This window comes from Vulpes vulpes, chromosome 3, assembly GCF_048418805.1.
Source record: "Vulpes vulpes isolate BD-2025 chromosome 3, VulVul3, whole genome shotgun sequence".
NCBI classification, from domain to species: Eukaryota; Metazoa; Chordata; class Mammalia; order Carnivora; family Canidae; genus Vulpes; species Vulpes vulpes.
The window spans coordinates 124,380,181-124,406,143 of record NC_132782.1 but is presented as its reverse complement, the minus strand read 5'-3'; the positions used below and the strand labels follow the sequence as shown (position 1 = coordinate 124,406,143).

Here is a 25,963-nt window from a genome sequence, read left to right as displayed (position 1 = left end):
TAGTAATCTCATGCTGTCTTACAAAATCCACTACGTTGCTGGAGGATTTACTTTAAGCTGATGTGTTAGCTTCATAGGATTTGATTTTTAAATGCTAAATACTTAAAAATACACGTTTTACTTCTTCTGTTTGAGATGAGGCTTTTAAGGAGTAATAGACACCACAATAAAAGCCAGCACGGTTCCTCTTGTCAATAAAAAAGGGATTTGCGTGAAGTGCTGCTTTTTCATAAGAAGCACTTGCGTAGAGCATCACTTAGCAACACGCAAATCAGCTTTGACACCTTATTCATCTTTAATATTCAGGTTCAAATCAAGTCTTTCCAGTGATGGGACAGATAGAATCTTTGAAACCAAGCAAGTGAAAGGTGTCACTTTATAATTTCCATCTTTAGGTTGGCAGCAGCATCAGAGTTTTCATTTTGTAACATTTTGGAATTGGAATTTTTTTCAGTTTTCAAACCTAAATTCCTTAGAGTGGCGTGCAGGGTCCATGATGGACTGGTTGCTGCTTACTTCCGTCATAACCTCTACTTCAGCCAAATCAAACAGCCCAGTTTTCCAAACGTGCTGGGTTATTTAATATCACTACTTCTTCAAAGCCATGTTGTTTCTTTGCTTTGGGAAAACACTTTGTTGGTTAAGTTCTGCTAATCTCTCTAGATACTTCTGAATTCTCAGGGATGTTCTCTCTGATTCTTTCAGACTGAATTAAGGGCAAATCTTGGTCATAGGGCTTTAATACTGAATTTCACTTCTTTTTCTTATACTTAACTGGAAGCATTTGAGAGACAGGAATTCTGTCTCTTATTTGTATATTCCTAACCTCTCTGTATGTTTCATTTATCTGAATTTCTCACTATCTGTGGCAGAGCTGAATCTTCTCTCTCTTTGAAATAGTAGTTCTTTATTCTTGAGAGTTTTGACCAGAGACTCAAGGTACTCATTTATGAATTTAACAGTTATCTTTTCAATTGTTCATACTGTTTCAGGTACTATGCTGTTTGTTTACTACTATTTTGGAAAGATATAAGAGTCAACCATCAGATAAAGAGTTATACTAGATATAGCATTAAGTGGAAAAAAATCTGGAGGCATAAAAAATTAAAAGCAAGGATTTCTTAAAGTGCAAATTAGAAAGGTGGCTATACCATGGTCTTATGATGATTTTCACAAAGGAAGCAAACTTTAAGGGTTTTTTTTATATACATATTTTTACAGTTGGTATAGAAAAAATTGAATGTGACTCAGTCATTAGGGTAACCCCATCAATTTATATATTTTAAGCTCAGAAAGCATTCCTCAGTGGTTTGCTTCCAAAAGCTGCCTTCTGCCATAATAGAAGGCAGACACTGCCAAACTCCCTAGTAAACTGTTGTGTGTAGATTTCTGGAGTTTTTATTTTATTCATATACTTAAAACTTCACTAGGTTTTTGTTTTAAATTTTAATCTGTTTAAAAACATGCTGGAAATTTCTTAAGATAATTAAATGAATTCCAATTTTAGAACAATGCTAGAAATGTTGTTAGTCTTGTATGTGGATAACATATTTTATATCTAGAGCCTCTGTAGTGCCTGTCTCAAAAATAGAATCTAAAGGTGTTCCTTTTTCCTTTGCTTTATTTGGAAAATGCTGAAAAGTGAGCAAAAATTAAAAGAAAAAAACGCCTTTTTATTTGAAAGTGGAGTAAGATGTTATACTTAAAAAAAAAGAAAGCTTCCCAATTATCCAGTCCTATCCCATGCTGTTAACCTTTGGACACGACGTAGTGATGTGCGGTCTGCTATCTTTTATGATAGCAGCTTTGAAGATTCCTTTCCATTCTAACTCTAGCTTTGTTCTGCTTATCACTTATTATTTTTTTACAAAAGAACATGAGGCACATTGTTTTAAAAAAGTCCAACAGTAGGCATGCAATAGAAAGTGAAAGTTTTATTTTGTTTTTGAGAGTTACTAGTCAATATGTTGCTATATGTTCTTCTAGATAACTGAACTTTTGGTTAAATTATAACTTTTTTTATACAAAAAAAATGAGATCACACTTTCTACTCTGTCACATTTTTCATTCACTAACACTTTATTTCATAGCTGCTCTTCTTCATTACTACATGGAGGTCCACCCCAGGCTTTTTACTGGCTGTATACTATTTCCAGAATGGATCTACTGTTAATAAACTGGTTGTCCATTAGATAGCTCCAGTATTTTTTTAAATTACAATAATGCTGCGCTAAGCATTTTCACATCTTGTATACAAGTATGTATCTCTGTAGGGTGATACCTGCATGTGGATATGTTGGGTTGGAGGCATTACTCATGTAAAATTTTGCTGTATAACTTAAAAATTAATCTTTTCTTCAAGACTTTCAACAGTATTTAATCATAAACAAAAGTTCTGATTTGAGAGTAAACTCTTTTTATTTTTTAAAGATTTTATTTATTTGTATGTGTGAGAGAGAGTAGGAGTAAGGGGGAGAGGCAGAGAGGGAGAAGTAGACTCCCTGCTGAGCAGGGAGCCAACCGTGGGCCTCGATCTCAGGACCCTGGGGCCATGACTGGAGCCTAAGGCAGACGCTTAACCCACTGAACCACCCAGGCACTCCGAAAGTAAACTCTTTTAAAAAGGAAAGGTGGATTCCAACGAGACACTATAGCTCAGGGAGGATTTTTTTGTCATTGTTTTTCTCCTCATGGTTTAACCTGAATTTTATTTGGAATCTCTGGGAGAAAGTACTGCTTGGTCTTTCTGTTGCCTCAAAAAATAAATCTATGTTCTTATGGGTAGCATCTCCTTGATAATGCTGTTATTTCCCTGGATGTTAATATTCCTTGTAATGAACCACAATTTCAGTTTAATTCTATTCTGTAGAGTATGACATAGAGTAGAATGAAAACTATCTGATGGATAATTTATCTTAAAAGAAATGCAGAAAGGTGACTCTATCAATAAAACTTTAAAACCCAGAGTGTCATTTTGTTTACATGTTTTAAGTTTTTTTTCTTGTAACCTTGAGAACAGTTACAATTGTGCCTTATTGAATAAAAAAACCTTACAGATGAATTATATTTTCTTAAAGGATGATCTAATTGATACTCTACTACCTTGCTTTTAGGTAGTAAGAGTGGGTTTCTAAAGTTGTGTGTTCAAGGCTTTTCAGGGTGCCACATACAATTAGGGATTTAGTAGTCTTTTAGTACTATCTATTTGATTCAAGTTTCTTCACCTGTATTTTTGAGTCCAGTTCACTCCAGCTGTTTTAATAGACATATCAAATTGCTATTTGAGAAATGTCATACAGATTTCAAATTTATATGTAAAAGGCAAATGGGCTTTATAGTCTTTGTTGTTGTTGTAAGCATCTGAGAACCTTAATAGGGCAACTCATGTATGGTTATGTAGACATATATTGGAAGATAGGTATTTGTGTCTCATATGGAACTTCAATATAATTTATTTAATTTATTTCATATAACAATTCTGACTTTCAGAAAATGACTTAAAAATTTCTAAGGTTTCATAATCTTTCTAGTTTGAATTATAAGGGTTTGTCTGCTAATCTTTTTATCTGTAAGACATTATACTTCTGAGGAGATGATAGTAATTTATTTTACAGATAAATTATTCTGTTTTCTCTCCTTTTTACAGAAAACAGGCATCGTTATGGGTCCAAGGAGACATTTTCCGATCCAAACTGAAAAATAGACCGTCCAGTGAAGGAAGTATTAATAAAATTCTTTCTGGTTTGGATGATATGTCTATTGGTGGAAATTTATCCAAAATACAAAATGTGGAAAGATTTGGAGAGGTGAGTGTTCCTTAGGAAGGTTTTCGTGTCTCCTTAAGACTAACGTTCTGCATTTCTTTGTTTTCCAGCTGAACATATATAACATAGCAATATCTCTTTTCTGAGGTGCTGAAAGTACCAAAATTTCTTAGATGTAGAATCATCTACTTGTAAAACAAGAATCAAAGCAAAGACAGCAATTATCCTGAGAAATGAAAAAGCTGTAATTTAAGGAGCACAATTATAAAGGAGGCCACTCTGGGGTGGAGACTATGCACAAAAAGGGAATAAAAAGTGAAACTTTTTATTTGTATGGAAGTGGATTTAAAGAAGAAAGAATTAATGTGACAATTGAAAAAACAGTATATGCCACAAGTGGTTTTTTGTGAAAGTCTCAAATTCATATTGATTTCTAAAATGCAGAGTTGAAAACATAATTAGGCATAACTTTTTTCTTTAATTGAGGCTCTGTTATAAACAAACCACTTTTCAACAGTTGACATCGGTGGTCTCATTTAATCTTTACAACTAGCTGGTGATAGGTAATATCAGCAGTATTATCTCTACAGTTAGGAAATGGAATGTTAGAGAAGTTCTAACCTTAGTGATTCCCATCCACATCTATCTGATTCTGAATCTGTGTGTTTGTGTTATACTCTGCTACCTAAAAATGGAAATGACTTAAAACAGGTAGGATCATGGGCATTTTTGGAGTTAGAAGCAACCTGGAAATCATTTGTTCTACTTACCCTCTTGTGCAGATTAGAAACTGAGGTCCCACCAAATCCCATGACTTGAGGGTCATGGTGTTGTTTAGTGGTGGGCCTGCCTTGAGACTGAGAGTCTTCCTCCTGGTTTAGCTCTTTCTACCACAGTATGCCTGAGGTGAAGCTAAGCACTTGGTTGTAGTTATATTTTTATAGCTCTGAAGGAGCAAAAAAAAAAAAGCTGTTAAAAATATTTAAACAGCGGAGCGCCTGGGTAGCTCAGTTGGTTAAGTGTCCAGCTCCTGGTTTTGGCTCGTCATGATCTAGGGGTCATGGGATCAAGCCCCATGTCGTGCTCCTTGCTCAGTGGGGAGTTTGCTTAAGATTCTCTTCCTCTCCCTCTACCCTCTCCCCCTCAAATAAATAAATAAATCTTAAAAAAATATATTTAGGCAGCAAGTGTGGATTTACATTCTACTAGCCAGTGACCCGTTGGACCTGGATGAGGGTCTTATGCAAAATGCTGTGGTTCAAGTTTGGCCCTCAGGGAACCCCAAGTGGAAGGAATGCATCATAGCTACTTTAGGTCAACAAATGGCATATAGAACCAGTTATGTTCACCAAGGAACATAACCAGAGTGCTTGGCAATCAGAAGAATGGGCTTCCTTCAACAACACAGGATGGAGACTGCCAGAAGAACCAATTTTTCAACCCTGTGGTCTCCAGGAAGCCACTGATGTAGTGGCTATGTTTACTTGTATGAATCATCTGTCCTGACAAAATGTAAATGTTAGCCAAGGTCATGTTGATATTCAGAGCCTTTGTTGATATTTTCTTGTCTCTGTGTTGTAGTCTGTCCTATTCAAAGCAAACAAAAGGATCTGAACTGACATTTTAATGTTATAATATAGCCAAGCAAGAATACTTTTCTTGCTCTGGTCAGCATTTCCTTCTCAGGTTTTGTTAAAGTAAATAGAGCTTTGCATGATGACCTCTGAAAAGACACACATACAATTTATCCATCTCTCTGGGAAACATAATTTATCTTGTAGGAATATAATGTTTTCTATATCATAATCCATATTAAATTAACATCTGGTGGAGCATTTTGTTCTCATACTTTTTTAGATCTCAGTTTGTTGAACTTAAGAATAATTAACATTTATTTATCACTGAAAGGGTGAAGAATGAAATATGAAATTTAAAATAAGTTTTATATATGAGTATGTATTCAGGTATTGGGCTATTTCTCTGTTTCTTATTCCCTGTACCTCTAAATTAATTATTTTAGCTCTAGCCATTCAGAAGTGGTATTATTTTTGAAGTCAGAGCACAGAAATGAAAATAATTCAGAAATGCCACAGAATGATGGTGTAGTTAAGATTTCAGACAGTGATATGCATATACGTTTTGAATCACTTTTCAGTTAGGTGATGTCTTGTGTAAATAACACTTGAAAGTGCTTTCCTTGCCATGCTTATTGTCCTGGCTCCAGAACATTGCATGAATATGAGGAGTTCGTTTACTCAGAAGTGAATGTTATAGAGTTAGTGATATCTTTGTCGTTCTTGTGAATTCCAAGTGGGAAAATAAGTTGAGAATACTGCAAGGATTTTAAGTTTCAAGTTCCATACCAATGTTTGAGATAGAAGCCCATGGAAATTCTCGATTTATTTAGTTTGTACATAAAGTACAAAAAGGCACTATTCTTCTAGAAGTTGCTTCTTTTTTTCCTTTTTAAAAGTAATGTCAGATTGAAAATGAGATACTAAATTATTTTTCTGATTTCTAGGCCTACAGGGATTTTTTTCTGTGGTTGGTTATTATTAGGGAGCTCTGTGATTACCTGATTGGGAAGGTTTGAATATACAGTTTTTCAGTGCTCAAGAGGCAGGTGAATAGGCAAAAAGATCAACCAGAATGATTCAGGCCACAGTAAGGGGACTAGGCTGCAGCTGTGATGAATTCTCTTCGCCTACTTCGAGTTATGAGAAATCTTTTAAAAATAGAGGCTTTACCTTGACTGAACCTGGTCCTCAGTGTAGGGCTAGGGATTATGAAATACACATGGCCCATCCTGTGGGTCTGGCAAAGGTTCCCGGCTTGGTGCTTCTGCCTTGCACTGTACTTTTCTTCCTTCTTTCTTCCCTGCCTGGCAATAGACACTGTGGAGATTGAGGCTTCCGGCTGCCCTCTTTGTGAGCCTGTTCCCAGCCCAAGGGCCTTGGTAAATATTGCTTGAAAGAATGAAGAAGGCTTACAGTTTCTTAGAAAACAAACAAGAGTACATGAAATTGGTAATAATCCAAGCCATCCAAGGGTAATCTGTGCTCAAATACAAAGTAGTACCAGTAGTACGTTAGACATGCCCAGAGCCTAAGAGTCCATCGTGCACTGAGGTCATAAAGAATTTTAAGAAGATGGAATTGAAAACACTTTAAGGGGCAGATCAGTAAGGAGTGAAGTGAGGAGCTTAGAATGTAACAACCACCTAAATAGCACCTACTATGTGCCAGGCTCTGTTCTAGGCACTTTACATGGATGAACTCTTAATTCCTATAATAGTTGTATGAAATAGGCACTGTAACTAGGTCCTTTTGAACAGATGACATTAACTGAGGTAGAGAAAGTTGAACTGTCTGCCCAAGATCACAAAGTATGCAGTGGAGCTAACATTTAAACACAGACACTCTGGCTGAGGCTGTACTCAGCCACTCACCTTGAGGCCTCACTCCATACTCTGGTGTCTCTCCATGAGGTCCTGAGTGTGGCTTTAGCATATTACATCAGTAATTTTGAACATAACCGTAGCCAGCCTGTCCTAATAATTTCTCCTGGCATTGTGATTGTTGTTAACTTTTCCTGCTCCGAGGTCATAATCCAAAATTAGCACACTAATCAATCAGATGCTCTTGACTTCGAGATGTTAATTAGGTGCAGGTGCTGCTCTTGTTCAGCCAAGTTCACATAATTGACATCTGGTAAATAAGAATGTAGTGTTTTAATTTATTTATTTTTAAATATTTTATTTTTAAGCGATCTCCACACCCAACGTGGGGTTTGAACCCACAACCCAGAGATCAAGAGTCACACACTCCACCAACTGAGCCAGCTGGGTGCCCCAAGAATGTAGTGTTTTAATTACATTATTGAAATACTGTGATTTATAAAATCCTTTGCTCTTTTACATCAAACTCTCATTACAGGGTACATCTTAGAAAAAAATCCGTTAAGTGAAAAATTAAGACCTTACTTTCAAGCACTGTTCTTTCCACTCTTAGGACCACTATGCATTTCAGTTCCAGTCTGAATGCCACAGGGATCCAGGAGAAGCTCTTGGACAGGAGAGTGACAGTACACCACAGAGCCACGGGGAGACTGCTCTGGCTGTGAGGTGGAAGGGGCGTTGGGGTCTGTGTGTGGCTAGGGATGAAAGGCCGGGTGATAGGGGAGTGGTCCCAGGTGATAAAGGTCTCAACCAGTGCAGCGAGGAAGGTGAGAAGACAGATTAGGGGGCTCTGATAAAACAAAACTTTTTATAATCAGAAGCAACTTATGAGGATGACATCTTTGCATTTCCCCAGCTTTTACATCTTAACAATTTCAACATCTGAGAGCTGAAAGAATTTTGGAGATGACCCAGCCACCTTTCCTAGGCAAATCACTTAAACCTGCTAAAAATCCATTATCCTCTTTCTCTTCCAGTCCTTTCACTTCTATTTTTACTCATTTCTATTTCAAAGTCTCTTTTTATGTCATTTTTCTATTTTAACTCTTCCGTCTTTTTTCCCTAGTGTGCTATATTTTATCTAATAGATTTTTTTCCTTAATGGCACACACCACGGCCTCCCCGGTAGCTTACTCTGTCACCATTTTATTAATGTGTTGGTCAGTGATTACTTTATCCAACTGAAACCTATGAATGTGTTTTATTTTCATTTTCATCTTGTCTATATTTGGAGAACAACTGATGGCATAAAATAAATCTTTCTACTTTGCACTATTATTTGTTCTTTAGCTAGACCATCATCTGTAAATAAGTACATCAAAATGATCCTTCTTTATGTATTTTAGTTTACTCTCATTTTCCTGCCTTTATATAGGGCAAGCCTGGTATCCAAAAGAAAGAGCTGGTGCTCAGACCCTCCAGAGTCAATGGGGAGTGACCCTTCTCCTTGAGCAACAATATGAGGGTCTTCCCTGGACTAGGCTTCCTCACTTTCTTTGGCCAGCAGCAACCATGTGACTTTGTTTCTGTTCAGCAGAGTCTAGGGAATCTAAGTAGCTCAGGGCCAGGGAGAGTCTGCACTAGGGCTCTATGGGGAAAGGGTCTGGAGCCCAAGAGCACAACTGAGGCCCAGGTTAGGTTCTCTGCATTCATCAGTAGTGACTATTCATAGTTATTATAAGGAATGAATTTGGTAGAAAGAATGAGACTTAACAGCATCTGCTGAGAAAAACCTTCAGATTGCCCCAGGTCCACCAATTCTTGGGATTGATTTATGCCTCATGATAAAAGGAACTGTGTTTTCTAGTATATTTTCCCCTCACAGGTGTTTGTGTTCTAGGTGCTCTGATAAATACAGAGCTTAGTTAATGTTCATGTCCTTGTGGCCTACTCAGGATTCTAGAAAGCCAGAGTCCTCTTTCTTACAGCTTTCTAATTTCTTAATTCTGTAATTTAATTTAAATGTGTTTTGAACAACATTAACTTTTTGTTAAGAGTTTGAAGGCTTTTAAACACTTGCTGAGAATTTTATGGCTTATATGTTTTGCAACTCCTTAGTCCTAAAAATGCCTGAAGCTTTGTACAGTAGCCACAGAAATAAAATAAGGGATGATACGGTGAGATAAAAAGTAATATGATTTGGATTTCAGCAGAGTTCTTCAGACCTGTACTGCATGTCTGGGTCTCTTCCCCTCCCTCTTGCTTCCCCCGTCCCCAGGTCGGGGTGGGGGTGGGGGGAACGACACACACGTTTTTCTCATGCCCTAATCCAGTCTGTCACCTCTCACCAGACCCCTGCAGGAGCCACTTACCTCCATCCCCCTCCTTCCCGCCCCCCTGCAGACTTCACCTTCTTCAGTTCATTCTCCTCACAGTCATCCTCTAGGAGGAAATGTTTGCAACATATTCAAATTAGGTTTGTTTTTTTTTTTAATGTAAAGAACTCTTAAAAATCAATGTGAAAATGCCACATACACAAGTAAAACAAAATGGGAATCCTCATGGCTGGTAAACATTAAAAACATTTTACTTCCCTAGAAATGAAAGAAACACAAATTTAAATGACAAGATGCTATTTCTGCCTCTCAAGTTGTGTGAGATTAAAGAATGTATGCAGTATTAGCAAGGATTTGGAGAATAAAAACCCCTAAAGATTGCCAGTTGGAGTGTCAAATGGAGGGCAATTTGATGATACATGGCAAAAGACTTTACAATGTATTTAGCAATTCCACTTCTATGAATCTATCTTAAGGCAATAAAAGAACAGTGTTTAAAAGCCATATGTATAAAGGAGGGTGTTTGTTGGAGCTGTTTATAGTGATGAAAGATAGAAAAGTGCCTGAACCAGGGTGAAATCAATAAAATTTGGTATATCTAGATGACAGAATTTTATGGAATTTTATTTTATTTATAGAATAATATGGTAGAGGTTTTTTTTGGTTTTGGTCTTTAAAATTTATCCTGAAATACTTCTGGCAGCAGTTTATCTTTTAGGCGAAAAAGTAAATTACAGAGCAGCGTATATGTAACTCAACCTCTTTTTGTAGGAAGAAGTATGTTGGGAGATGGTATGTATAGCACAGGGAAAGATCTGGAAGACTATATGCCAGAGTGCTAATGTGTTTTGCTTCTGATGGTAAATATGTAGGTGACTTTAATATTTTTTTCACTCTCATCTGTATTTTATCATAAACACATATCATAGGGTAAAATAATATTATATATATTTTTCTTTAGAAGAGACATGATTTCCTTCTCCAGAGATTGAGAGCTGGGAGTTTATATGCAATGGTTTCTTTTTCTTTGAGAGCTAGGGTATTTAAGTAAACTCCTTAAGAAAAGGAGCTAAAGTAGAAAATATATTGAATCTGGCTCGTTAGGTGCATGGCTGTCTGTTGCAGTGTTTTTGTTGTTTTCTACATTTGAAATTATTTAAAAAAAGATTTCGCCTTTAAGATACATAATAAAGTGGGAGAGAAAACACATGTGACATAACTATAATGTAAAACACTTAATTTTTTTTGGTTAACTGTGCATCTTTTTAAATTAGTATTTATTTTTTCAAGTAATATGTGACCTCACTTTTAGGTGTTAAAAAGTACTGAATTCTAATAAAAAATATCCGTTCCCTCTCCCACCCTTCTGTACTCCTACACCCACTCCTACACCAACTCCCAAAAGAGCGATCCTCTAAGCAAATTACATCAGCATTTTCACTACCATATTTCTAAACACATATGTCTTGCTTATAATGCTATTTAAAATAATTTGAGTTTTGGACACTTTTTGATTGCCTCCTGGTTGTGGTAGACAGAATTTTAGCTCCCCCCCCCGCCCAGTGTTATTCCCACTCCACTGTTCTTCCCAATATGGCTATATCATCATTTTTGGTTGAACCCAATAATATGGAGATGCCTGGGTGGCTCAGCGGTTGAGCATCTGCCTTTGGCTCAGGGCATAATCCCAGAGTGTCAGGATCGAGTTCCATATCGGGCTCCCAGCATGGAGCCTGCTTCTCCCTCTGTCTGTGTCTTTGCGTCTTTCTCTCTCTATGCCTTTCATGAGTGAATAAATAAAATCTTTAAAAAACCACAATAATATGTAAATTATTACCATGTAAGGATTGTTCACTCCTGAGCTTGGTGTAGTGAGTTAGGGACAAACAGGGCTAGGGAGGACTAGGTAGAGGGCCACGGAAGCAGGCTCACAAAAATCCCAAAAATGCTGAGGTGTAAGGAAACCAGAGATAAAGGACAAGCCAGACCACCCTGCCCTAGGTGTGGGTGGGAGGGTGTCTTTTTTATGACCATCATCTGTGACCACCAAAGAATAACCAGACCCCAAAGAAGAAGTAAGCCATTAAAGATGTTATCACTAGTCCTTACTCAATGGTGATATCAGTAAATAATGTTAAAAGGATTTAGGTTCCCTGATTAGGCTCTCAATAAAAGACCAACTGGACAAGCCCTCAGTGGTAACCCTGCCGGGACCCCTCTCACTCCTGAGTGCTTTCTCTGTATCTTTACTTAATAAATTTCTATCCCTTTACTCACTCTCCTGTGTCCGCGAGATTCATCCTTCTGACTCCATGAGACAAGAACCAAGCTCTCCTGTATCAGTAGAATACTCTGTTTTCTTTGTTGAACCTTTCTTTGTTTTTCCCAGAGTTAGTTACCTTTTTTTTTTTTAGTGTTTCCTATTTATTTTTTTTATTGAAGTACAGTTGACACGATGTTACATGAGTTCAGATGTAAGTTAATTGTCTTTTTATTTGTATAGTTTCTGTGTACTTGGGAAAAAATAAGGCTACTCCCTCCCCCTGCCAAAATTGTGCCAAGCTAATTTAAAATTTTGTAAAAATCTTTTTATTGGGCAGCCTGGGTGGCTCAGCGGTTTAGTGCTGTCTTTGGCTCAAGGTGTGATCCTGGAGACCCAGGATTGAGTCCCACGTTGGGCTCCCTGCGTGGAGCCTGCTTCTCCTTCTGCCTGTGTCTCTGAGTCTCTCTCTCTCTCTCTGTCTCTCAACTCTCTCTCTCTCTGTGTCTCTCATGAATGAATTTAATTTATGATTTTATTTATTCATTCATGAGAGACAGAGAGAGAAGCAGAGGGAGAAGTGGGCTCCCTATAGAGACCCGATCCCAGGACCCGGGATCATGACGTGAGCTGAAGGCAGACACTTAACCAACTGAGCTACCTAGGCACCCACATTTTTTCAGTCTTAACACAGCAAAAAAGTTTTACCAAGTTCATTCTTTTCCCGAAGACACTTCTCCTTCCTACCCTGGACTAGTTTTCTCTAGCTGTACTATATACTTCTGACCTGAGGCCTTCTTTTCATACTTTTCAATTGGATTCCTAATTTTCCTGGATTTCCTGTTGTCTTAACTATTCCCTGATGTACATCCTGTAAGTTTTCTCAGAAAGATTGTGTGGAAGGTGAAATTTTGTAAATTTGTTCTACCTTTAACATTAGAGTGATAGGTTGAATTTTGGAATGCCAGGTGAAGACTCACTTTTCATTAGAATTTTGAAGGTGTTTCAGACTTGGGAACATAATTCTGATCCTCCTGGTTGGAAGGACAGACAAGCTTTCTTGGCTTTCCCACAAAGGTGCCCAATAGACAATGAACCCGACTGATGAAGGTGAAGATCTTGTCAGGTCCTTCAAGAAGCCAGTCCCATGAAGGTTTAATATACTTCTGGACCCCACTCATATTCTAGAGACTGGCTGTGTGCTCGTCCTTCTGTTAGGTACAAGTAACTGGTCACAACACCCATGTTGATTACTGGGTGAAGCTAAGCCCACCTCCTCAGGTGTACCATCCCACACACAAACCTACGCTTCAGGCCTGCCCTATTTCTATTTCTGTAGGCTTCCTTGGGTGGTAATGGATTCCTGCAACTGGGGTTGTATGGACAGAGATGAATGATATAAATGATTCCTGGAGACTTTATAGATGGGCAACTTAAGACTTTAAGAGAAAGTCTGACTTTAAGGTTCCATGATCCTGTAACTGTTGAACTGATGGTATTCTTTGCCAGGATGACCCTTCCTGTGATCTAGGACCATTTCACTCTATACTCATTCTTTAAGACTCAGTTAAAGGATTCCCTCCTCTAGGAAGCTTTCATCTGCATTTCCTCTTTCCCACTGGCTATGTGCTTTGTATTTCTATTTTCTTTTTTACACTCAGAGTTATAGTAATAAGGTATGGTCTTTTTACCCAGGATGTGCCTACTGATCCCAGGTATATTGATGCAACCCAACCTAGGTGGCAGGGAGCAAAGAAGTGTTTTGAGCCAGGAATGGCTATCAGATATGACTAGACTGTGACTGAGGGAAGTATATTATCATACATCCTTCATCAAATAAGAGTTCTGTCTTTAAAGAGGGGAGGAGACTTTTATGGCTGCAAAGAATCTTAGCAAATTCAAGGCATAAGAAATATTCAGGGGAGGAAATGGGCAAAATAAAATCTTTACTGGTGCAGTGTTAGTGTGCTGTGGCGTATATTTTAGAAAGAATGTTGTATGTGGGGTCAAGAAATCTTTCAGAATCATAGCTGTCAGAAAGAGCTTAGGGGAGCTTGGGCAATATTCTTAACTTCTATGAGCACTTCCTTTTTTCCATCTTTATGGACAACAGTGTCCTCCCTGCCCTGAGTTGTAAGAATTAAATGTGAACTGGCATGTGAAAAGACCTTGTGTGTTACTTCTGAAATAAGACTTATTTCAGAAGGAAATACACTTTCCCAATTAGTAAGCTTTAACTCCTGGAAAGGTCTCGTGTGCTTTTACTAGTGTTAATTGACCTTAGTAAGTTATCGTCTAGATATCGAAAATTGTTTTATCTTTCATTTTTGTAAACAAGACAGAAAATTTGTAGTGATGGACCCTAGTAGTCCCTGGAAACATATTTGTAATGTATCTATTGAGATGGTCTGTATCTGAGCTATATTCCAAAGCATGATTTTTGTTTGCATGAGAGGCTCTTTGGTTGGGGTCCATTGTAACAAAGTGCTCCTTTTACCCTCTACTACATCCATTCCCGTGCTTCTCTGATGTGGAATTTGACCCATATATTTAACTGATGAACAGTTGAACATTCTTTAGTGTACAGAATTATGTATTTAGTATTTAGAATTCATATGCATTAAAGCTACTTAAGGTGATCTATGTTAAGTCAATCCATATGAAATATATAGTTTACAGTCTATTAAACCTATAGAAAGCAAAATTCTTCATAATAACTTTTCTATGAAACATGCATTTTTTTCCAGAATAACTTAGAAGAGGATGAAGATGTGGAAATGAAAAATAGTATAACCCAAGGAGACAAACTACGTGCCTTAAAAAGTCAGAGACAGCCGCCACGCTCCTCACCATCCTGTGCATTTAGGTAGATCCTTTTTAAACTTTTAAATTTACATCGTGCCTCCATTTGTGGATAGAATATTTAATCTCTCTTGAATATCACTCTACAAGTGCCATGTTTACCTCTTATTTTTTGGTTTATTACTATTTTGTTTTATTATTTTGTCACTATAGGGAGCAGCTAAATTCTAGAAGTTTACAGAAAGCATCTCCTATAATCTCAGTCTCTGAATGCCACCTTAAACTGCTATGCAGTTAGGTATCTCTGGGACTGTGCTCAAAATTCCTTTTGGAATTCTATTCTTCCCCCGTGAGTGGGTGTCCTATCCTGTGGCAAATCCTCACATGTGTGCTAAGGCTTTTGTTTTGAATCTAGAGTGTGCATAAAAGTATTGAATGCCAAGCTTGAGTATATCCTAACTCCTTAGATTTATGTTCTATATTTGAGAATTGAATGAACAATTCTTACCTGTGTCTGTAAAGTTATAACCATCCCAAGCTTGAAGTCTAAAATTACTAATCAGAATCAATTGATTCTAAATGTTGTGATCACAACATTTAGAACCTGCTAATGGTTCAGATGAGTTAGAAAGTCTTCAGGATCAACGTAGGTGCAAAAATCTGTGAATATTTTCCAGATTCTTTACTGTGATGTATGGGATGACAAGTTCACAAATGATTATAATGGGAAATGGCTACTTTTCTTTGCCTTTTAAGTGAGAGACATGCACTGTAAGAGGGGTGTTTTGCCAGCATGATACATGTCAAACAGATTCACAGAGAGTTTAGTTTTCATGTGTTATTTAGGGGGATTATAACACAAGTCAGATTAGGTCTGAGCACATCGTTACCTATGCTTTGAGTATGGGTCCCTGGCCTGAGGAATGAAGGTTTATGTCGCTCCAATTCACAGTGGTAGTAACATGAGAAGATGGGATAGCAGGCCTGGTGCTTGGTAGTAACCACCAACTACCAAAATTGAAGAGGCATATCATTCACTGAGCAGCTACTATGGTCAGGAGCCTTGTTAGGTGCTTAGTTTGGATATGACGATTAATGGAATTAACACAAAAAGTGTGCATCTTTACCCATGTTTGGGTTGGTTGCTTGAGGTTAGACAGGTTAAATCTCTCCCCAGGGGGATGAGTTGGAACAGAGCTGATACACCCAGTGCTATTCAGTCTGTGCTCTGCTTACTGTGGATATCCTCTAATAACTCAGTGGAAGATTCTTCAAGATTTCTAATCTTTTATTCACTATTGTTTCCCTTGAAACTCTTAAGAAATGGCTTTATATTGCTTAAAATTAATTTCAAACAGATTTATATATGATTCTTAAGAAATCATAAGGGGTGGGAGGAATAAGTTGGCATATATTTTGGCACATAAATAGGCAAAAAAATGAGAGAATCTCCGTTACACATTTTAGAAGGCTATTCCAATATGATTTTTGTGGGTTCTTTTTAATGCTTAGAAATATTCTCATTTTTTGGAAATCAGTTTCCCCTAATGGCATCATGGTATCATCATCAAACATTTTTTGACCCTGAGTGGATGCAGCACCACCTTCTGATTTAAAGCAATTTGCTGTAAATGAAATTCAAGATGAAACAAAATGACTAACGTGGGCTTCTTGCTGGTTCTAGGATTTATTTTAGAAACTAAATGAGTACTAATACGCATTTGGGAGGTTTCTCTCTTTTGCCAATTTAATATTTTTACTGGTCTGACTCCGTAAGAGCCGCTTTTGGTCTTTGCTTAAATGTGTGAACCTGGTGATGCCTGAGCATTTGTCTTTGATTTCCTTAGGTTGGATGATATGAAAGGGCACCCAAGAGCAGTGTCCCAGCCTTTCAGGTACTGTTAATGTGGTGAATTTCCAGTAGCTTATAAATAAATGCTACCCTTTAGATATATTTCCCAACCTTTACTAGTGAAGACAAATTGCACATAACTTTTCCCTTTTAAAAAGTCCCTTCCGGGATCCCTGGGTGGCGCAGCGGTTTGGCGCCTGCCTTTGGCCCAGGGCGCGATCCTGGAGACCCGGGATCGAGTCCCACATCGGGCTCCCGGTGCATGGAGCCTGCTTCTCCCTCCGCCTGTGTCTCTGCCTCTCTCTCTCTCTCTGTGACTATCATAAAAAAAAAAAAAAGTCCCTTCCTTTCTGTTCCAGCTTGTTACAATGCACTGTATTTTTTTTAAATTTAAATTCAGTTTGCCACCATATAGTATAATACCCAGTGCTCATCCAAAACACTGTATTTTTAATGCTCACCATGAAGGGGATTTTTGTTTTCTTGAGGCACCCATAGGTTTGGCTGCAGTAGGGATGTCAATGTAGTCTGTGCTTTCAGCATGGTGCAGGGTCTCTAAGAAACTTGCCCTGCAACGTGTCTTTCAATCCAGTGACAGATTTTGCTTTGAGTTTTTAACATTTCTGTTAGTCCTCTTTTCCCCTAGGTTTACATGTACTTCTTCTCCTTTACTTTTGAGTTTTATTTCCTTCCCCCCCACCCATCCTCCATTTGAAGAGGAAACATTTGAAGAGGAAAAATGTCCCCCACATAGTCCCAGGGTGGTTTCAAGGTACCAGTGGTACCAGAGTGCATTTAGGGCTTGGTGAGAGCCTTGGACATGTTTGCCAAGACTGTTGATGAGAGGGAGGCAGCCCGGGTGGCTCAGTGGTTTAGCACTGCCTTCAACCCAGGGCCTGATCCTGGACACCTGGGATCGAATCCCATGTCGGGCTCCCTGCGTGGAGCCTGCTTCTCCCTCTGCCTGTGTCTCTGCCTCTCTCTCTTTGTGTGTCTCTCATGAATAAATAAATTTCAAAAAAATCTTTAAAAATAAAAAGACTGTTGATGAGATAAAGGTGAAAAGCTGATTCACCCCTCACCTCTGGTTCTCATTCAGCCCAAGAATCTAGGGTTGTTTGGTGTGGGTGGTTTTGACAGAACTCCAGAAACTTGCTGTTTCCTTATACTATTTTTCCCATTCTTGTTTTAGAGGTAAACCATGTATTTAAGATTTTGTTTGGGGGGGAGGAAGGTGAAGGAAAAAGTCTACAGGTAAATAAGCTTTTCTAGAGCAGATAGGAAAACAAGGTCCATGCACCTGGGTGGTTCAGTAGGTTAAGCAGCTGCCTTCAGCTCAGGTCATGATCTGGGGGTCCCGGGATCAAGTCCTGCATCAGGTTCCCTACTCAGCAGGGAGTCCTCTTCTCCCTCTCCCTATGCCCCTCCCCCCGCTCATGCTTTCTCTCTTTCTTTCTCTCTCAAATAAATAAAATCTTTTTTTAAAAAGGGGGAAAAGAAAGAAAACAAGGTCCTAGTATGTTAAATGGTTTGTTCAAGTTAAAATAGGTTTGATATTAAAAACATGCCTGGGCCCTGGCTGTCCAGATTTGAGTCAGTTTTCTCTGTCCACTCAGCAGACATTTATTGAACATCCTGTCTGAGTCTGGCACTGGACTAACCATCAGGAATTGAAATGAGAGATAGTTCTTTGCCCCCAGTGGAGCTTATATCAAGGGAAATAGACAAATACCAGACAATGAAATATGGTGCGTAAGGGCTATGAGAATGTGTGCTAGAACAGGATGCTTACCCTGCCTGGGAATTCAGTAAAGACTTGCTGTATAGGGGACCAGCTGGTTGGATCATCAAAGGATAAACAATAGGAATGAGGCAGATGGAGGTGGACGAGAAGTAGAGAGAGAAGATGCCCTGGCAGGAAAAACGGCATATGCAAGCTAGACATAGGTGTGAATGCAGTCCATTCAAGGAATTCAGAACATTTCATGTAGAGGTGTCTAGTGGGGAGGCATGGATAGAAAGGACCTGCTCACAAAGGCGAATGCCAGACTTTGGAGAGTTTCATAAATAAAGCCAAGGAACTTAGGCTTTCTGGGCACTGAGGAAAGATTAAATGGATTAAACAGTGGAGCGACATAATTAAATATTTTAGATTCCAGCAGAGACTATTCAGAATTTGAATATTAAGGAATAAGATGAAAAGATGTTGCTAGTAATCAAGAGTAGGGAGTAGTGATGGCCTCACCCAGGGCAGTTTCAGAGTGGGAAGAAGAGGACAGATTTAAAATATAAAGAAGTGGAATCTTAGGTCTTGCAAAGAATGAATGATGCCATCAAGAAGGGAAGTGACCGAGCATGGCAAGATCATGGTTAAGACAGGACTCTGGAGCCTGGATTTGAATCCCAGCTCTGTCACCAGCTCCCTGAGTGACTTTGGATGGGGAGTTTCCCCCTCGTGGCTTCATTTCATTACTTGCAAAGTGGGGATTGCAGTCTTAGCTACCTCATAGGATTGCTGTGAGGATGAGCTGAATGACCATCGATGAGGTTCTTAGAAGAGCGTCTGGTACCGAGCAAGTGCTCTGTCAGTGTTGACCGCTGCTACCATCACTGTTATCATGACCTGCTATGATCTCTTTACTTAGTTCACCGTGTTAGCAGACTGCTGAATGTTAAGATGACAGAGCTTTCGTGTGACATTTTGCCCCTTTTTCTCCACAAAGAGTGACTTCGTCCCCTCAAGGATCTGCATCTACTTTGAAGACCTCAAAAGTGGCTTTGTCCCCTTCAGCAACGGCCAAGAGGATAAACAGAGGCTCTTTGTCCTCAGGTGCCAGTGTAAGAAGGTAATTTTTACCCTACTTCTCAGATACTGGGGGAGGGGGTGTAAAGGGCATCTGGAGCAGACGATGAGTTTGGCTGAAGTTTGTCAGAGGAGGGGGTTAGGGAGAGGAGGAGAAATCACAGAGGGCTCTGTGACCCTCTGGAGCTTTTGTTACTGTCTCACATTGTGGGGGCAAGGTCGTGGAGGGAGTGCTGTATGGCATCCCTTTCTATAGCAAAGGTCCAGCTTGCCTAACATGATCAAGAAATTGGAGTTCCATGGCACACGCTGATGACAGGTGGTATTATCATTTCTCCTTGTATGCGTATGGGCAGAACTAAGATGGGTAAGGATGTTTGAATGAGTATGTGTAAGTTAAATCTTACACACAGGTCTACTTTTTACTCTCCCATTTTCATTTACTCTCTACCTCAGGGCACATAGAGCCCCCAGAGGTTCTATCTCAGCATCTGGTCAGAGTGGTTAAGCTAGCTTCTGGGGTCTTAATTAACTGCTTAGAAGGGAGGTTAACATGTGTAACTCAAGGCCACATATTATATCACCAAGAGCGATAAAGAAACCATTCTGTCGCCATTTGCATTGATCAGATTGTCTGCATCCCATTTCCCTCATGTCCTAATTATGTGTTTTCGAAACATGAACTCTGCATGAGTATACATCGTTGTCTATGTCCCCCTCCCCCCAACCTGTGTTTTCCATTCAGCTTTTCCATAAACTCCCGGCTAGCCAGTTCTCTAGGGAACTTGAACGCTGCAACAGAGGAGCCAGAGAACAAAAAGGCCTCCTCGTCCTCTAAGACGGGTTTCATAGCCAGCCCGTTCACCAACCTCTTGAACGGCAGCTCCCAAACACCTGCTAGAAATTACCCTGAGCTCAACAACAACCAGTACAGCAGAAGCAACAGCAGCAGTGGGAGCTCCCTGAGCAGCCAGCCGAACCCCCAGAGCATCAAGACAGAGGAGCACCCCACCATCCTCCGACCCTCCTACACCGGCCTCTCTTCTTCCTCAGCGAGATTCCTGAGCCGTTCAATCCCCGTAAGTTCGCAGACACCACCTCTTGGTCCTCAGAACCCTGAATGCAACTTCTGTGCCTTGCCTTCCCAGCCAAGGCTGCCACCAAAGAAATTTAATAGCGCCAAGGAAGCCTTCTGAGCGATGCCTTCCCTCTGTGCTGTGAAACTGTCTATGCACGTACATTCTGCGGGCTCCTCTTCAAGTAAATGCCAAGTTTCAACTTGGGGGTTTCTTCCTTCCTTCTTTTCTCCTCCTCCTCCCACTCCTTTTTAGGTGATTTCTCTTCGAAGGGAAACAGCTTTTATTCCCTTCATCACGGACACTGTTGACTCCAGTTACTTTTCAGTTAAGTTTTCAAATCCCTTTGAATATCTGGTGCAAAGCCAAGAGTTGATTCATACAAGAGACAATCTATGCTTGGTTGTCGTGGTGTGAGGAACCACCACTCTTCCACTTCATATAGGATTGAACAAAATTTGGAGTATTTAAATGTGGAAGGTGCTGAATGAACAGGATCTTCTTAGAAGTAACCATTAGGCCCCTGGGTACGTCACCCCTGCAGGGAACTGCCCCAGAATTAACAAAATGTCAAACTGAAGGTCTTGATAAGGAAGGCTTCTAGGGCAGGGTCTGGGCTGGAGGGGCAGAGGAAGGCAGAGTATCAGGAAGATGTTTAGAATTAGCCATCACTCTTCTAGAGACAGGACGAAAGAGTGCAAAACACATTTTACCCTTGAGCTATTTAGTGTTGCCAAGCCCCACTTTTAAACAGAAATCCCTGTTAGGTAAAATCTGTTGGTTCGCCCCCTGCTATGAATCACTTTAATCACATATTTTGATTGCCTCAAAGGGAACTGAGATCTCTGACAATGTGAGTCTTGTTGTGAGAGAACAGGGACAAAATAGGAAGGAGAAATCACTCATAGGTCAAAGAAACGTGAATTGGAGTGATTCCAGTCAGGGTGCAAGCCAGCTCCAGTGTCCTGGGAAGGCTGGGACCTGGGACTTCTTCATGCCTGATACTCTTCAAACATCTCAGCCGATGTCCAGGAAGAGTCTGATTTCTGCAGGGGAGAAAGGGGATGAGAACTGCTGGTGGCAGTGTGCCTTTCTTGGGGAACAATAGCCCCATGGGAATAGTTAAGGAGACCCACTTTCCTTAGATGGTAGTTAGGGACCACCTCTTCTAATGGGAGGATGCAGTGCCTATGTGTGCACATGCCCCTGTGTGTGTGTTGATAGGACTCATCACCATACCCATCCCTACCCCAGACTCTTTTCAAAGTTTTTTTTCCCCCGCTCTTCCATCCACACACTGTCCTTTCTGGCACATATAGTTGGCCCTTGAGCAACGCAGATTTGAACCGCATGAGTCCACTTATACACTGATTTCTTTCAATAAATGCAGTACAGTGTGTTTCCTCTTCCAAATGATTTTCCAAATAATATTTCATTTTTTCTACTTTACTTTATTGTAAGAATACAGTATATAATACATATAACATGTTAATTGGCTGTTGATGTCCTTGCTAAGACTAGTTAAGTTTTGGGGGGAGTCAAAAGTTATATGCAGATTTTTAACTGCGTGGCCCCACGCAGTTAAATCTTATGGGCACCCCCAACCCATGCATTGTTCAAGGCTCACTTGTATAATTTTCCCCATAAGATTTTATTGCTCTTGATGTTTTTCAGCATTATTTTAGATTCCTGTATAGATTAGGGCCCCAAGCAACGGCCAGTGCACTCCACCCCTTAGTGCCTCTGATCCCACTGTATTATGGGTATAGGTGTATCAGTAAACTTAAATCTCAGTAACTAGGGGGTTAGATGGAAAATAATAGAATTTACCTTTTCGTAACAAGGTTTAAAGTCCTGTGCTTCCTACCAGGAGTTGAATTGTCACATCGTGGGTCAGCCCATTTTTAGATCAGAGTACAAAATCTGTTCGTTTTCAGAAAAAGTGTTACACATATAGATATATAGATAATTATATAAATATCTCGCTGATTTCATGGCTAAAGAGTTAGTATAATCTACACTTGGAGCTGAGTACCAGAGGTGTTAGGAGCTTAATAGAGAATTAACATTCTACTTTTTCTGGATCTCAGTTTTCCTCTTGGCTGGTTCAAATATGGGGGTATTCGTTAGGTGATTGTTGATCTCCCCATATTTATATAACTTAGTTTTTGGTGTCATTCTATATTTTGTTATTTGTCTTCAAATCTCCTCCTTCTCCTCATCCCTCTCCTGGCCCGAATAGAGTGATTTTCCAATAATTAAATTTAAAGTAATAGTCTATGTGGGCAGCTGCTGCTGTTCACCTCTTCTGTCTCTTAAATTTGTCATCTTATTGTAAAGAGGAGCATTTATAAATAGAATTGCCAGCACGACAACATTTTCCTCCTTCTCACCCTCCCGGGAAGTAAGAAGTAGCAGGTCTCTTAGAGCTGACTCTCGCTCCTTTGTCTTTACCTAGAAAACCTCTGTGGGAAGGATGGCTCTCAAGTCCTGCCCCTGCTAGCTTGCTGGTAGAAAGTCTAAATTAAGATGGAGATTCCCATTTTATGTGGAAGAAAGCAGGAGGTGGGGAATTGTTTTCTTTGGTGGGTCCAATACAGCTTTTCTAACTGTGGGTCTCTGGTCTAAATAATGGTGGTGGTCTTTCCAGAGCTTCCTAAGATGTGAGGGGGAAGGCCCCTCAAGAACTAGGAATAAATCACTCAACAGAAATGGTTTCAAATCCTTGGGTAGGAAATGAAGTCTGTGTGGCAATATCCTCCCAGCACCTTTAAGAAAGACCCAGAAACTCCTAGGGGCTGAGGGTGACGTGTGTTTAGAGGGAGTCTAATATTTTAGAAGCTGCAATTAGCATCTCTTTTGAAAGCTGCAATTGCTCTCTCACTTTATGCAGCAGTTCAGCCCCCAGAAAAATGTAAAAATGATTTCCTTGTTCTGTCATTAAACGCTTTAACACAGAAAACAAGAGCAAATGTTAAGGAGTTCTTAGGGTTGTGACAGAATGCGGAGAAAGAATCAGATTTTATTTTTATTTATATGGCCGCTTCTGTGAGTCTCGGGTTTCTATTGCCCAGGCCAGTGCACAGGGTTTTATTTTTATTAACCCACTTATTGTTAGGAAAAAAAAGTCAGTTTTCCCTCCCTGACATTCTAGAGGAGTTTTCAAATGCTTAAGAAATGAGGGACGTGTGATTATGGTGTGGGTGGGGTGGAAGTATTTTATTAAGTTCAAATTACCTGAGGTATCTGTCTTGAATATTTGCTCTGTTTTATTTTTAAGAGACTTACCATTGAATTGCTATTCATCTCCACTGTCCTTACCTGACCTCTGAAGTCTGGGGTTGGTCGTGATGCCTTTCCCATAAACTCTTCTATGCCCTGCCGTGGTCTTAATCAGTAGTCTTCTCACTCTGCATTTTAATCATCTGTTCACTTACCTGTATCCCTCACCAGATTGTCAGCTCCCTAAAGGTAGGGACTATACCTGTTTTCTGTGCCACAGTCATATACTCTGTGACTAGCATACAGTAGGCACTCATTAAGTATCTCTTGAATGGGTATATGAATGGTTGGGTGTTTAAATGACTTGATGGGATAAGAGTTATTGCCCCTATTTTAAAGATGAAGAACTTAAGGGTTTGAGTGGTTAAATATTTTGGCCTAGGCCTAGATTGTACCACAAATAAGTAGCAGAAGCATAATTTGCACCTGGGTCCATTTGACTCCAAAAAACATACGCTTTTGATTATATTATGTCATTCATATATATTGTGGTAGGTGTTTAAAATACCAGGATAGCTAAGGTATATCTCATCTTTGCAGAAAGGGTCAAGGAAGGATGTGAGGAAGGGGTAACACTTTAGTCGGGCTTTGGAGGGTGAATGGGAGCCTGCTGGGAGTCTAGTGATGAAAATAGGAGGAAATGGAGAAATAGTCATTGCAGGCAACGGGAACCATAAGAACAGAAGTGCAGGCAAACTTTTTATGTACTGAAGACAGATAGACCTAGGTTCAAATTTTATCTAATTCCTTGTAGTGACTACTTTGGCAAATTATTTAATCTCTCTGAGCCTCAGTAAAATGAGAATAATAATAATAATTAGGGGGCAGATCTAGGTTATGTGCACTCTGCAGCTTAATACAATTTGATGGGACCCATGAGAGATAAAGAATGCAAAATATTACATTTTATATAAATTTGATATAGAGCTGTGTACTTTGAAAGGAGTTAGTGTTACTCTGAGGCCTTGGAGCTTATGTGGTAATGCTCCCAATATCTTTGTAATAGGGTGGTTGTGATGATTAACTGAGATCAGATGAAGTAGTTTACACAGTTGCATACAGATGGTGCTGAATAATTGTCAGCTATTATTGTTTTTAAGAGCAGTGAGTGTTCCAGTGTAGCTAAAGACAGGGGAGGTTACTGTAGATGAGGCTATAAAGTTAAGCTGAAGCCAAACTGGGAGGCGCAGTTCAGATTCCAAACTCGGAATCTTGTCAGCAGAGTGACTTGATCAGATCTGATTTGATGAAGATAATCCTAGCAGTCTGTGCGTGACAGCTCTTGGTAAAAACCCTGAAGGCATGGAGACTAGTCTGAGCCCTATCTGCGTCCTCCGTCTCTACCTCTCAGCAGGTGTCCTTGGTTAAACGCTATGCTTATTTTTATCAATTATTTCATGTTTTACTACCCATAGTAGTATTGATGCTATTAAGTAATCATGAATGACCAACAGATCCACTATATATTTATTAATTTTAATTTTTAAAAATTTTATTTATTTATTCATGAGAGACACACAGAGAGAGTTAGAGGGTTCTAGAAGTAGCCTCCCTGAGGGGAGCCTGATGTGAGATTCAGTCCTGGGACTCTAGGATCACTACCCGAGCCAAAGGCAGATGCTCGACCACTGAGCCACCCAGGCGCCCTATTATTAATTTTTAAATGATGTATTTATTTTTGCAAATGGAAACTTAACTACCCAAAGAAAAATTATAGTCCTTAGTAAACATCTTTTTTTACAACAATTGAGCTTTTTGAGGAGTTGTAAAAATAATGTGCTTTGCCATAAAATAAATATATTAATATATATATAATATATATAAAATACATATATATATTATATATATGTATATATAGAGTCAGATTGGTTACAAATAATTTTTTGTCACTTCAGTGTCACATTAACAGGTCACATTAATCTTTGCTATATGGAGTAGCCTTTTAGAATAAGCTTTTGTTGTATTGATCTGTAGGGTATATACAAATAAATAAGCTGCTCTATAATGAGGTTCTTCTGAAAGCTGCTTTGGGCATCACCTATTAAGATCTTTTTGGTGATTTTATTACTATGCTACTAAGCAGTAACTTCTGTTAAGCTTTGTTACTCACTCTTACGTATTGGTCTCCAGACATTTCCAGAGATATTCTCATGGTGATGTTGCCGGTTATGTCGGTGAGGCCATTCATTGTCTGTTAGAATTTTCCCATTTCCCTCTATTCTGCTGCTTTCTCATCTTTGTTATTGTTGTAGCCTCATTGATCTTCCTATAACTCAGTCTCTTAATTAATTCATACTGTAAGTAGGGGCACAAGGTCTTTCTGTAAAGGGCCTCATAGTGAATCTTTTGGCTTTGTAGTCCGAACTCTTCAACTCGATACATAAACAAATG

At 39.3% G+C, this 25,963-nt stretch overlaps 1 protein-coding gene across 9 annotated transcripts in view; it reads left to right on the top strand.

Moving 5' to 3' along the window:
* CDC14A (cell division cycle 14A) overlaps nucleotides 1–25,963 on the top strand; it is a 178,622-nt gene that overhangs the window by 138,646 nt on the left and 14,013 nt on the right. For 3 of the 9 annotated variants that reach the window (XM_072754503.1, XM_072754505.1, XM_072754501.1), the window contains 5 exons: nucleotides 3,647–3,806; nucleotides 14,505–14,623; nucleotides 16,407–16,454; nucleotides 19,135–19,257; nucleotides 19,960–20,293. In XM_072754503.1, the coding sequence (XP_072610604.1) occupies nucleotides 3,647–3,806; nucleotides 14,505–14,623; nucleotides 16,407–16,454; nucleotides 19,135–19,257; nucleotides 19,960–20,293 (784 nt within the window). Of the gene's footprint in view, nucleotides 1–3,646; nucleotides 3,807–14,504; nucleotides 14,624–16,406; nucleotides 16,455–19,134; nucleotides 19,258–19,959; nucleotides 20,454–25,963 lie in introns of those variants that run through there. The other 6 variants (XM_072754509.1, XM_072754508.1, XM_072754506.1 and 3 more) reach the window with 4 other exon arrangements.